This window comes from Bacillus rossius, chromosome 16, assembly GCF_032445375.1.
Source record: "Bacillus rossius redtenbacheri isolate Brsri chromosome 16, Brsri_v3, whole genome shotgun sequence".
Lineage (NCBI taxonomy): Eukaryota > Metazoa > Arthropoda > Insecta > Phasmatodea > Bacillidae > Bacillus > Bacillus rossius.
In genome coordinates, this window is record NC_086343.1 from 13,842,190 (window position 1) to 13,855,842 (window position 13,653).

Sequence of the window (13,653 nt, forward strand, 5' to 3'; positions counted from 1 at the left end):
CAACTATTTTCTCCACTATGGCAACTGTACTTAAACACCTCTGCTTTTAACGCAATTATTTCCTCTCAAATTATTCTGTAATCTCTTGCAAATAAAACTCAGCAGCGAAACTCCAGAACAAGAATCCAACCACATGACGCTAGAAAATTACTTTTTTCAAATGACTTCAACAATCAGTATTTTTTGGCTTAGGTACTTTATCGTATAATTTTTGGCAGATAAATGAAATAAAATACTGACGAGATTCTAATTAATATGATGGACACAGATACTTTATGTCTTTGAAATCCAACGCATTCCACAAAATTAAATGGCAAGTCATCCTGCGAAGACTTATTGAATGATCAACTGTTAAAGACTTTACAGATTTTTCATCTCACTGTTTCGTTTTTTTCGACACCTTCCTGAAACGACATCTGTTTAATATCATATTTATAACTTTTTTGGGAATAATATCACAAAGCAAGTGTTTTAACCGCGTCCTGTTTTCTCTTTTACAAATTTGTCCAATTCACAAAACTTGGTTTCATGCATAGACTTCAAATGATATCCCATAGCCGCTGTTGTTCTTCCTTTTCGCGAATATTCATTGCAACACATCTTGCATCTAACTCGTTCAGCATCGTAAAGTGTTAAATAACTCAATATTTCAATATAATTCTATTTATTCATCTTAACAAATCACTGATCACAATATAACCTCAAAATTCACTTGATCCTGTTTTAGATCTGTCGTTACATAAACAAACAAACGATCGGCTTATTTCGGATCAGTTCGGCAGTTCTCGGAATCAAGAGGCAAACGGTGATAAATGAGTGCAGGCTTCACCGGTAGTACCGGCAGTGCACTCTAGGACGAGCGTCAGTCGCGCCAACACAGGATTTAAAAACTGAATATTCGCATTCGCATTCGAGAATATCGGCGAGAGATATTGACATTCGCATTCGCGAATGGCTAAAAACTGACATTCATTTCATCACTGGCGAGTATAACAATTTTGCCAGTCTTGATTCTCGTAGCATCTAAATGCTTGTTCTTGCTTATTAAAGTATCTAAATTATTTTTTATGTGTAGACATCTTAGCTCTCAGGTTACGGAATTTGGTAGGAGTAATTTCGCGAGGAAGTCTGTTGGAACGGATATGTGTAAAAACGGTGTTGCCAACTGTGGAAGTATCAGAAATGAGAATCCTTTTTTTTCACAGACGAGAGAGCCAAACGCCTGATCGTGCATCTTCGGTTTTTTTTGTTCATTGTAAATAAATATATAGGTATGGCGGTGTTGATAAAATGATACTAATGGTCAATTAGGTTAGGTTTGCTACATTATAAATACTTGAAAACATTGTAGACGGTTTATTTGGTTAGGATAGCTACATTCAAGATACGGAAAAAAAAAAAATGAACTTCGGGGAAATTCGGGTTGTGGCTCTCTCGTCTGTGAAAAGAAGGCTTCCCATCAGAAATCTCGAAAAGATTGCCTACCCGAGTGATACATCCATATATTATGCTTTCGCAAATATCTCAGAATTTACACCACGCATAGCTTAAAAAAAATTCTTTATAATAAGACTACACTATCCTTTAATACTTTATAGTGTATTTTATAGGGACGAAAAGTAAAAAATCACAACTGTTAAAGTACATTAGAGACCTCTTATAACAACTCTTAGTTAACACTGAAATGTAGTGATAGCGCAGATTTCATCATATTTTAGAGGCGCAACAAATTTTTATACATATAATAATAAGTGTTTCAAAACGTTTGTGTTTATTTTTTTAATGTATATATTGTACTGCAACTTTAAGTTTGAAAAATACTACATAAAGAGACGAGTTTGGAAATTATTTAGAAAAGTAAACTAAATATCTTTGAAGCCATGTTTGTTCCAAGACAATTTTTTCTGGCTAGTAAATATATGTATTTTAAATTTTATTTTTATATCTTGTTATACCTATTAAAGTTTACAAAATGTAGTATATTTTCCCCACTATTAAGTTTTCTTTGACCCCTCCAATAAGCTGAGTACATCCGCAGAGGTTCACGAAAGTTAATATAAACAGGTGTAAGTTGCCACACGTGTGTCCGCCATATTGACGACTTCAGCTCGTGGCTTTAGCATCAGTTTATTCATTCATGTACATGGACTTGCAGACTGTTAAATTTTCTTTGAGTAATGTGCGCTTATTTCATTGTTTTTATGGCGCATACTCTAACTTCAACCTAAATGCCTATAAATAGTATAACCTAAAAAATGCAGGCGCAGATAACTCAGGTGGTCTAGGGGGAAATGTCACAGGTTCAGCTTTGAGGCGTTTGTATGCGAAGCGTTTGGTAATCCTGTTGTTCGGGTAGCCCAGAAATTTCAATAGTACCATATTGTTAAACAGAATTATAGTTAGGTTAAAAAAAAAAACTAGCACTTTTCTATAAAAAGAATTTTTTTTCATACATTTAGATCATGCTCAGCATTATTATTATTTTTTTTTAGAAATTATACTGAAATTTAGGTGTTTGAGTTTAGTATTACTAGTATTTTTAACGATATCACATGAATGTTCTTGTTACCGAGGTTACATGTTTGCACAACAGTGGCGAGTATTGAAAGACTCGTTTCCTTTATTTTTCATTCAAATTCGTCCTTAATTTTCCTTCCAATTGTTTTCAGTTTGAAGTTAAGTTATGGGAAATTTTTGTGTCTTTAATTCGAATTAAAGTATTTTTAAGTAGACTAAAAGTTTTTGAGGTCATTAATCAAATATCCCGGTTTTCGAAACACAAACTACTACATAATTATATAAAATAAAAAATTGTACAATGTCTTTTTATATTTTCATTTTAATAATTATTAACAATTACATAGGAGTAGAAATAATTTGACTAAAATTTTATACATAAAAGAAACATATGCAAGATAATATTTTGCTGTTATGCCATAAGCGCAGGAAAACCTATAGTTACGCCACTGATACCACCTTTACGCAACTCGACCTGGAAAGACTAAAAATATTTTTTTTTTATAACCAATGCTATCAAATTTTACAGTTCCTGTATATATAATAATCAAGCTAAGTATATTCGTTCAATGTCATAAAGATTACTTGCCTCTAAAAAAAGGTGTTAATTTAAAACCTACACGGAATTCATTACTTCACTCTTTTCTCCCTGCAGGGTAACTTAATGCGTAGGTATTGAAATTGGCTCTTTTACTGAAAGGAAAGAATATTTAGTTTCACATTGAGTGAGAGATAAAACTTATCTAAAACTACCACAAGCACGGTATGAACATCTTGTTAAACGTTTATGTAGCCCGTAAAAATAATGAGCTAGCAGTATATAAGGAAGTACTCGTAGCAACGACCAAGCCAGTAGACACAACGCTTCGCTGGAAACAACTGGTGAGTGGACATCTTAATGCTTTTGTTTCGCCTCTCGCTTCTACAAGAGGCGACTCCAGAAAATTTTACAAAGCTATATTGACATAAAATTCCTGTTTATAAAATCTTTTTTAATACATAATTGAACACAGCCTAAAGCTGAAGACTTAGTCAGTTACACCATACGATTTTTTAGTACATTTGAACTCGTCAAATACTTTTGACATTGCGAACCTAATCACTTAAATAATTTATGCTGAGATGTTAATACTAAGAAATATATGCTACAACAGTATTTTTCACATGGTTTTCTTGCTATTCTTTTTGTTTTCGTGGTCGTTTATATTTCGAAAGGCAGTAAAAAAAAATGTTGGGAATATATAAATTTTGTAGGTTAATACAAACTAAAAAACCCGAAAAAATTAAGAAATTTAATGATATAAACTATGTTCCAGTTGAAAATTAAAGAAGTAATTGTTTGTTTAATAGCCAACCAGCACATACACAGCCTCCAATTGTGCCTTTCTATTGGACAATTTGTAAATTCATGCTTGAATCGCCTGAAGTCGACAAATGGACTGTAGCAATAAATGAAACTGCCTTGTTTGACTGACTTCAGCTGCACATGCCACAAACATGACCGAGCAAGCCAACAACATGGATATAACACAATAGGACGGTCAGTATTTCCGTGAATTTAAGTGCGTTTTAGAAATCTTTGGTCTACTTCAACACATAATCATCCTACGACCTAGAAGCACTAAATAAAACTGAATTCAAGTTTCTTTTAGCACCATACTTCTGTCAATGGCAGAATAAAAAACTATTCACAGGTGATAAACCTATATATCTTGATAGCCATTGATACAAAACAATATATTAAACTTGAATATTTTTCACATTTCTCTACCGATTGTTTTTAAAAGTTAAAATGTACTGCAAATGAAAAAAAAGTTTCAATTACTGATTCGTCAAGCATGCAGCATCTATAGTTTATTTTTTATATTTAATAATTTAAACAATATAGTTTTCAGAAAGAAAGAAAACAAATACAATTTGCTTTGTCCTTACATCGTATTATGTTAGAGGTATGAATTGATGGTAGGGTGATACGAAATCAAACACGGAGTCGCCATGACAGGTGTGTATATTCCTAGGAATGGACCTTCAATGACTCCACTGTGCTCGAATGCCTGTTCTGTCGACAGGAAGCAGCATGCAGCCGCAGGTTATCACGGCACTTGCCGCCTTGCTGTTGTGCGTGGCCTCCACTTCTGGTACAGCCAGAAGACCGTATGGAGTGCCTCATCAACGTCAGTACACGCAATATGACTACTATGATGACTTAGGTATTTATATTACAGTTAATTTGATACACTAGAAATAAGTCAGAACTATAGAGAGTTACTTCAATGGTGTAAGATATGAAACACCAGAGACTTAGTTCACGTGTAATTTGTAATTAATTGTGAAATGTTTTCGACCGACGCGTGAAAATAATTTATTTATTGTGAATATGGTTGAAAAATGTAACTTTTCAGGATAAAAATTTACCTAAATATTACGTAAATCAATATAGTGCTATTATCAAGCAATTTTTAATAATTTTAGCCCCAAGTTTTAGTATATTAACAAACAGACAAGAAGATCCACATACAATAAATTTAAAAAATGTATATTATTTTTTTATATTTTATTCATTCCTAATGTTATATATTATGTTAATATATCTCAAGCATGTATGCTACTCTTCAAAGTTTATTTTATGTTGATAGTTAATTATAAGCAGCACAATATTTTTAAACTGAAATAGCAGTCAAAATGTGTTCATGATTTAAATCACAAACGTATGAACAGTGAGTTTAAAGTTATTCCTCACACTATTATGTATTTACAGTAATAATTTATTAGTAGGGAATCCTGAGAGAATTACCTCATTAGGTCCTGGATAAGACACTATTGTCGTTGAGTTATCAGTCAGTACCCTCATTAAAATTTTTTCTGTAAATGGATCCTAGAAGGATTTTTTTACAGGTGATAAAGATGGCGCATGAGGTTCTCTTTACAAAGCAATACGTGTTTACTACCTAGGTTACTAGTGTATTCAAAATGTTTAAAGCCAGAAAATTCAACAGATATTTTGATATTTTAAACATTGCTACCTGTGTACTGTAGTGCTATCTGATTGGTACATTAACATTTTTATATAGTATTTTTTTTAAATGACTGACACAACTGGTGGGCCGTGTGCGAGAGCCAATAATAATAGCAGTGTGTCCTTCGTCAGAGAGTTGTTCAAACTTGTTCCCAGGAGTGAACAGGAACGGGATAAATTGCGTCTACAAAACCCGGCCTGGCGACCCGCAGCGGTACCTCTGCTGCCCGATATATCCAGACGGTGAGTGCCCACTTCGGTTAGAAACGGTCTGACGAAAAAATCTCTAGCCAAGAAGATCCATATTCAAAGCATTGTGGAAGTAAACACCCCGATTGCACGGTGGTGATAAGTGACGTTTCAGAAGAAAAAAAAGGGGGGTTGTCTGTAAAGTCGGTTTACGGACGATAATTTTACGTGATAACGTCATAAGAAAACATCTATGAAAAATTGCATACTTGTTAATTTTCAAATATTATTTACAGGTTTGCAAAATTTAATTTAAATAATTTGTTTGAATATAATCAAAACCGATTAGTTATAGAAATAAACTGAAATCAAATCATTGTTTTAAATAAATTGTTAATTTGAAATGACGAAAATGGACAAATAAATCAAATTTTTTATATTGCTGTTGTGGAGGTTGTAGCAACATGTGTGTTTCGGACAAAGGCCTTCCGAAGGGGATATTCCTCGCACCGACGGGCCGCCTCTGGGTCTTGTCGGACAACGACCGTCCGCATGTCCGCGTCGAAGGACTCTGTGTCCGTCTCGCCACAGGCTGTCCGTGCTGTGCCGCAGGCTCGCGCGCCGCGCCGCGGTCTATATCGTCGGAGGGATGCGGCGTGTTGACCTTCCCCGAAGACTACCCGCCCGACTACCACTGCTGCCCGGAGAACGACGAGGTCGGCAGCCGTCGACACCTGGCGCCCCAGTAGGAGCCGGCCAGCCCCGCCGTTCAGCCACAACGGCGGCTTCAGGACGACTTTTCGGGAGGGGCTATCGCACGAAGAAAAGTCGCGGTTGCAAAAAAGAAAAAATGAAACTTGTCAGATATTGGCCTTGGAATATTATTTACAAATTACAGGTGTCAAATACAGAACCTTAGCAGCTCTATGCAACTTTTTGATGAGATAAAAGTTTAACATATGAAAATTAAACATTTAAGCAAACATAAATATACAATGATCAATAAAATTGGTCTCGGGAGGGGCTGTCACCCCCAACGCCCCCCCTTCTGGAAACCGCGCTTGTTCAGCCAGTGCCGGCGCGGCCAATCGCCTGGCACCCTTCTTAGGCGTGCTCCATCCGGATTGGCTCGCGGCCAGATCCTTTCCGCTTCCCTCCCCCTCTTTTATAACCCGCACAAGTGTAACGCTGGCGACTGTAACATCAACGCACATTCTTCAACGACACGTAACCAGAGACGGATCTCCCGGTCACACTTTAACTATCGCGTCTGCCCCTCTTCCACAATGCACGGAGACGTAAAAAAAGGTTGCAACCAAAGATGGTTGTATTTCGAGGTTAACAAAATACTAATCGAATTAAAAAAACAATATTATAAGAGATCATAGCACGGTCTGAATTGCCAATTAAAATAGACACACACAACAAAGTTATGATATGAACACCAAGGTATTCTTGTACTTGTGACTATTTTTAAAGTATTTAGAACATAAACCAACATGGCTACCAAACAATCGGCTACAGTTGGTCGTACGGAGCAACGCAAACGGAAGAGTTCAGCATTGCTGAGCTAATCCGTAGGTCCGTCTCCAACTGTAGAAACACCGTTTCATGAGATCCGTTTACGGTTACGTGTCATTCAACAACGAGGCAAACTGGGATACAAGCTATCTGATCTGCATTTCCTGTCACTTCCTAAAGAAAACTTACCTATTTCCTTTAACTAATTTTTTTTCCCCCAACTGACAACAATGTTTGTTTATATTACTATTCAATTAATTTATTCATAGTGCCAGGTTGTTCATTATCATGTATGCCACAACTTTAAGTCCGACATATGTATGGAGTCCATTTGTTTATTTTCGTTTATTAAAAAAAACAAAGAAATATACATGTATTATCTTAGTGTTATAATGTTAAAATGGTTCAGGTAATTTTTTTTAATGTATCTATTTGACTGTAACTGTTTCTTTGAAAAACAATTTAATATAAAGCCTAGTTTTTAATGCTTTGAAGAGCCAAATAATTTAAAAAACCTTGACGCCTTTTTCGTTTTAACACAATTTTCTGACTATTAAATTAAAGGTATTTTTTTTTTGTTGTGATATTAACTTGAGTAGAGTGTAAATGGTGGAGCTGGGACAGGCTTCAGGCTGTGGTGGGGTCAATGACCGACCTACCTCTGAACTCACGGTGGCCATCTTGGATGACCATAACCTTGATCTCCAAAATTATCCAAAATTAGCCATAATTTGCCCAAAATTCGCAAAAATGTTCAGTTTATTTGGGGGAAATTCCAACAAAAAATCTCGAAAAATTTGAAAAATAAAATTTTTCTCTTTTTCGTAGGAAATATTATCGTTTTCTTCCTCAAAAATTCAAAAATTTGGATTTCGAAAAACCTCAAAAGACTTTTGCCTTAGAAAGAACACGAAATCCTAAAGGAGGCTTAAGCATCCATTACTATAGTCTTCGATAAACCTCTGACGTCATCTAGGATTATGACGTCACTGTGACAATTTCCGTTACGGCGCCATCTCGAAAATCCGTAATGTTAATGCTAGATATTAAAAAAAAAATTAATAATAGCCTACTTGAAATGTTTAGTTACTTAATCGATTTTTGTTCTCAGTTAGATTCCCGACGAGAGTAAACCAGTAATTTATTGATATATTTAAAAAATTCTCAATAAAAAGTAATAAAAATGTCTTTCACCACACCCACCATTTTGGATTACGACGTAACCGTTAAAATTTCCGTTTAGGCCGCAATCTTGAAAATTCGTAATTTTAATGCTAAAAATTTGGGAAAATTTTTTAAATTGATAAAAAAATTAATTAAAATTATTTAATAAAAATATTTTAAAAAATCGTTGCACATACGCCCACCATCTTGGATTTTAAAAATGTTGCTTGTTATGTTATGTCCGCCATCTTGAATGAGTATAATGTTATCGTTACACTTTACCCTATGTCCACTATGTTGGATTCTAGATAGCTGCACTTTTCGTTACGGCCGCCATCTTGAAAATCGGGACGGTGAGTTCCCACTTGGGTTCAAACCATCACACGAAAACCGTCTCCCCGTCCCGGAGATCCAGATACTAAACCATTGCGGAAGTAAAACACCCCGGGTTGATCGGTAGTGAAACAGTGACAGCACAGGATGAAAAAAAAAGGGGGGGGGGGGGGGGGTTGTCTGTAAAGTCGGTTTACGGACGATAATTTTACGTGATAACGTTATAAAAAAATATTGATGAAAAATTGCATACTTTTTAATTTTCAAATATTATTTACTGTATTTGTAAATTTAATTTAAATAATATGTTCGAACAATTAGTTAAAAAGCCCACCTTAACCTGTTTGATATTATAGATTTTCTCGCATGATGGTTGGCCGGTTATTGCAAGCTCGGCTCAGGCGGAACGTGAAAATTTATCGTGCGTGCAGCCGACCTTCATCGATTTATAAGACGTTATCACGTCAAAAAATGTTATGTCCATTTGCAAAAGATTACTTCGGAAAACAGTTGCCAAGAAATAGTTTGTAACACCACAAGAAAGATATAACCTATTTACAACAAATGGCTGTGGTTTGTTTTTGCATATATGAAATACGTTTTTCAAGAAAATACTGAGCACTTATTACTAAAATTAGCTCATTATTTTATATTTTATTTGATGTTTTATTCAAGTACAAATATTTTAAACCATGCCAAGGATGATCAAATATTTAACAATCTGACTTTATTTTGTTTGAGTGTGTTATTTAAAATAAACACTTAATAATGTGAAGTTATTAAGGGAACTGTTTATAATTAACATCAACTATTGGATGCTTTGGAAAACACAAAGGGATATTTCCCGTGTAATGTCCGAAACCAGTATTAGTGCAAACACTAGTTTTCAACCTTTTTGAAAATTCAAACTGAATTTATTATCCCGTATAAATCACAGGGAGAAGAAATTACACATTGGAATAATATTGGAATTCATTACATTTTAATGATAAAATATGAACATTTATAATAACTCAATAACTGAAATGATCATTGTATATTTTTACTTAATACATTTTAACAGGATATCTGAAATGGAAGTGACATTCACGAACTACTGTGGAGGTTGCAGCAAGTGTGTGTTTCGGACTGGATGGTGTACATCAATTGATGAAGGAATTTAATACTATTTAGGAACATATTATGTTCCAGTCATCACAGACGCTGGATAAAACAGGTACTGAAATCTAACAACGATGTAAAACAACCGACAGCCTTGCGATCAGCTTAAATTCCCGATAGAGAAAAATAAGTGAGTAAAACGCATACTTTCACGATCTCCGAAAAAAAAAAAACCCGTATGATTCGTGCAAGCTACATTTTACAAAGTTTTTTGGCCTTTTTTTTTAAATATTTTTAAATGCTTATACTTGTCAATAGAAATGTCTGTAAATTAAAGTGTCACACTGGGAGAGAGTTTATAAGTGGATTCCGTCTTGTGGCAAACTGGAAAAACAAATCCAGGATGGAATCAATATTGTTCTTGGAGAGGGTTTTTTTTTCTGAGAAGGCTCCAGAATTTGAAGGATCTTCCTTGCCCCCCCGTGTCAGGCCACCCACTGGTGCCCGCCGCTTAGGCCCCGCGTGTTGCTGGACGGGAACTCTTGTTCGCAGGCCCGCCAGACAAGCTGTTGTCTTTCCCGAAGGGGGACTGCCGCGTGCTGGCCTTCAGTGGCGACTCGCGGGAGTACTACTGCTGCGTCCGCCGTAAGCACGACGGCGTCTTGAGTCTGGTGCACCAGTAGCAGCTCCCAACCCGCCGACCCCCCCCCCCCCCCACCATCCACCATCAATCACCCGTTCACCGCCTACCGCGCGCTTTCCAGCCGTCCCTGGGGTCCACAGATGCTACTCCCCCTGCCCAAAAAATTCCTTTTTCCTTAACAAACGAATCCACGTAGACAGTGACTTCAATGCCGGTTCTTCAGTTGCACGGGAACGTGGAAAGATCCTACCCCGAACATTCTGCTGCTTCCACAATGCATGGAAAAAAAAATAACAAATGGCCATCATCGAGTTTGCATTTTGTAACGAACTTTTTATTTAACTAAAAAAAAAAATCTATTTTGCGGTACGAGATATTCGCACGGGCTAAACTAACAAATATATAATAAAAAAAAATATACGAATAAGTATTAATAGAGCACTAGATATTCTTATGTTATTTTTTTTTAAAAATGTATTTAGAACATAACCAAACGCGTCCAACAAATACTCGGCTTCTACTACTGGTCGCAAAGAGTAACGTAAACGGGAAGATCTCTGCATTGCTGGGCTAATCCTTGAAGGTCTGCTTCAGTCCGGGTGAAGATGAAGAAACTCTTGTTTCGGGAGATCCGTGTCCGTTTGCGTGTCATTGTGCGATGAACCGAACTGAGATACAAAAGATCTGGTGTTCGTATTTTCCTGTTACCTCCATGCGATAACTAACTTATTTCCTCAACTATTATTTTTTTCCCAATTAACAAAAAATTGTTTGTTTATATTATTATTTTTCTTTACAGCAGGACTTTTCAATTAATTTATTCATAATGCATAGTTTTGCAATTTTGTGTAAGGCATAACATGAAGTCAGACATATGTATATAGTGCATTTTTTATATGAGGAAAAAAAAAAGATATAATACATGCAACACTGTCACAAATTTTTATTGCAATTACCATTTATTATATATATACATAAAGTGCTTTGTTACAATCTTAATAAAATGGCAAAGCAATTCTGGCATAAAATTCTCATGTTATTTCTTCCCATGTGATGAAGAGCATGTGAGTATTAGTGATATAAAGAATGTTCTCATTCGCATTTGTAAAATCCATGCGAACATTTTAAACAAATGAATAAGATACAAAATGTGAATTCCCTAGCACATTCACTATTAATATTGTTACTACATTATTGAAAATTAACTTAACTTTTTTTCAGTAAGGAGGCATATGAACTATAAATAATTTTCATAATCTGAGAGAAATAAATTTTCAGATTCTAATTTTGTAAATAGTTTACAGTGAATCAATTTTGTGAGAATTTTGCCGGAAATTTGGTATTCCGACATGTTTATTTTTATTTTTATATAATTTTAAAATATTTTTTTGGAAATTTTATTTTTTTAATAATTTAGTTACTAAAGGGCGATTAACTCTTTGTTAGGCTGGTGTACTCCCCTTAGTTAAACTTTGTGCCAGTAGTCTGAAGCACCTTTCCCAGAGACCTATAGGATATTTTGCAGATCTAAGACTTTGTTGGCAGAGCGTTAAACATTTCCCTCGCTTACAGGCACGTCCCAGCCCTGTAACGTTACTTCACTTCATGACTATAACTGCATACAGCATCTCTGGACGAGCTGTTACCATATCTCAGAGGCGAACTGACCATAGCCTTTACCGTCACGAATACGTATTAGGTTCACTCCCCTGGAGTCACGTCATGGACGCCAGTTCCCAGCGTCGTTGCGCTTTTGTCCACCCCCCTTCCCTCTCGGTTCTAAGAATTCGCCTAAGACAAATGACCGGTCATAAACCCCAGCAGACAGCGACCGTCTCCAAGGACGACTTGCATAAAAAATGTGTGTGCCAAGATGAACCGCCCACGATATCTAGCGGCAAACTCGCTAACCACCCAGCCAACTTACCCTGTAGGCCGCCAGAGCACAGCACCATACTGCGCCCTTTAGCCCTAGGTTAAAGCAGATGCCTTGGGCGAGTCGATTCTTTTTTATTTCAGACACCCCTCAACAGGTAGCGCTAAGGTCGGCCAGTGCTACCAACTTCAAGACATCTTAGTCAGAGTTTTTTATGATGCCCACTCGGGGAACTTCGGAACCTTTCGGTCCGGACTCCCAGCCCCCCCCCCCCCTTTTTCCACTTTTGATAGAACCTTTACTTTTAATTACGAGACGCGGTTCTTCGCGAGACACTGCAAGACTTCCATCCGGCCGCAACCGACTATGTAGTCGCTTAAATAAGGGATGCTATCCCTATAATCTTCTTTATGTAGTTTAGTCCGTCTGCATAGTACAAAGTGTGATAGTTAGTTTTCTTTTAAATTATTTCTTTTGAAATGGTAGAAACGACCGCGCCAACCGCGTATTCGCGGGATACAGTTCCTGGCTGGCGACGCATCAGAAAATAGAAGCCAACTTCCCTGTCTGGTGAGTGACGATCCGCGACTTTCCCCAACCTCCTCTTAACTTTTCCGGGAATTCTCAGCCCAGTTTGTACTGTCTGGGTACAAGTTCTGATCAGTTTTGATTCGGACTGTTCCAGACAGGGTCCGAGAGCCGGACGCCGAATTGGCATTTTCATCTCCCTTCCACAGCACACAGGCGCCCTGGCATCATGTTCCCGCGTGATCTCCGGGAAACGAAGCCCCGACCTCCGGTGTTACTGTACCTTTCTACCTTTTTTGAACTATCCTAAATTACGCCGTCAGACGAAGTTCATCAGATAAATGTCACATCTGAACTTTGAAAATACTGGGATTATTTAAATATGTTTGTGTTTTTTATTGGTTTAAGTATTTTTAGTAAATGAAAATTATTATAATTGAATTCAGGGTCGAACCTTATATTTTTTTTAATATACCTGAGATCTGTTTAAGTACTTAATTGATATTGTATGTTTAAGTATATTTTTTGATAACTGTTATAAACTTTCTTTTAATAAATTTGACGTAATTATATTCAGACGGAATCACACCTTGTTTCTGTTCATTTCTAATAACAATGTGGAACCTTTAAAGATCCCCAGCACAGAATAATAAAAAAATTCTTCTCACTGTCAAGAACTTGTTTTTCTGCGTGTGAATTAATGACAGCCATTGTGTTTAGTTAAGGCTGTTGGATGGTCGGGCGCTGGCATCTTGCCAGTATAGG

At 36.4% G+C, this 13,653-nt stretch overlaps 2 protein-coding genes across 2 annotated transcripts in view; one reads left to right on the top strand and one right to left on the bottom strand.

Annotated features, from left to right (window-relative positions):
• Nucleotides 1-13,653, bottom strand: part of LOC134540145 (lachesin-like) — a 306,225-nt gene that overhangs the window by 55,835 nt on the left and 236,737 nt on the right. The window lies entirely within an intron of this gene.
• LOC134540068 (uncharacterized) lies at nt 3,287-7,728 on the top strand. Its single transcript, XM_063382527.1, has 4 exons — nt 3,287-3,399; nt 4,587-4,727; nt 5,690-5,776; nt 6,335-7,728. Exons 2-4 carry the CDS (start codon nt 4,595-4,597, stop codon nt 6,469-6,471), a joined length of 357 nt encoding a protein of 118 aa, XP_063238597.1. The 5' UTR covers nt 3,287-3,399; nt 4,587-4,594; the 3' UTR covers nt 6,472-7,728.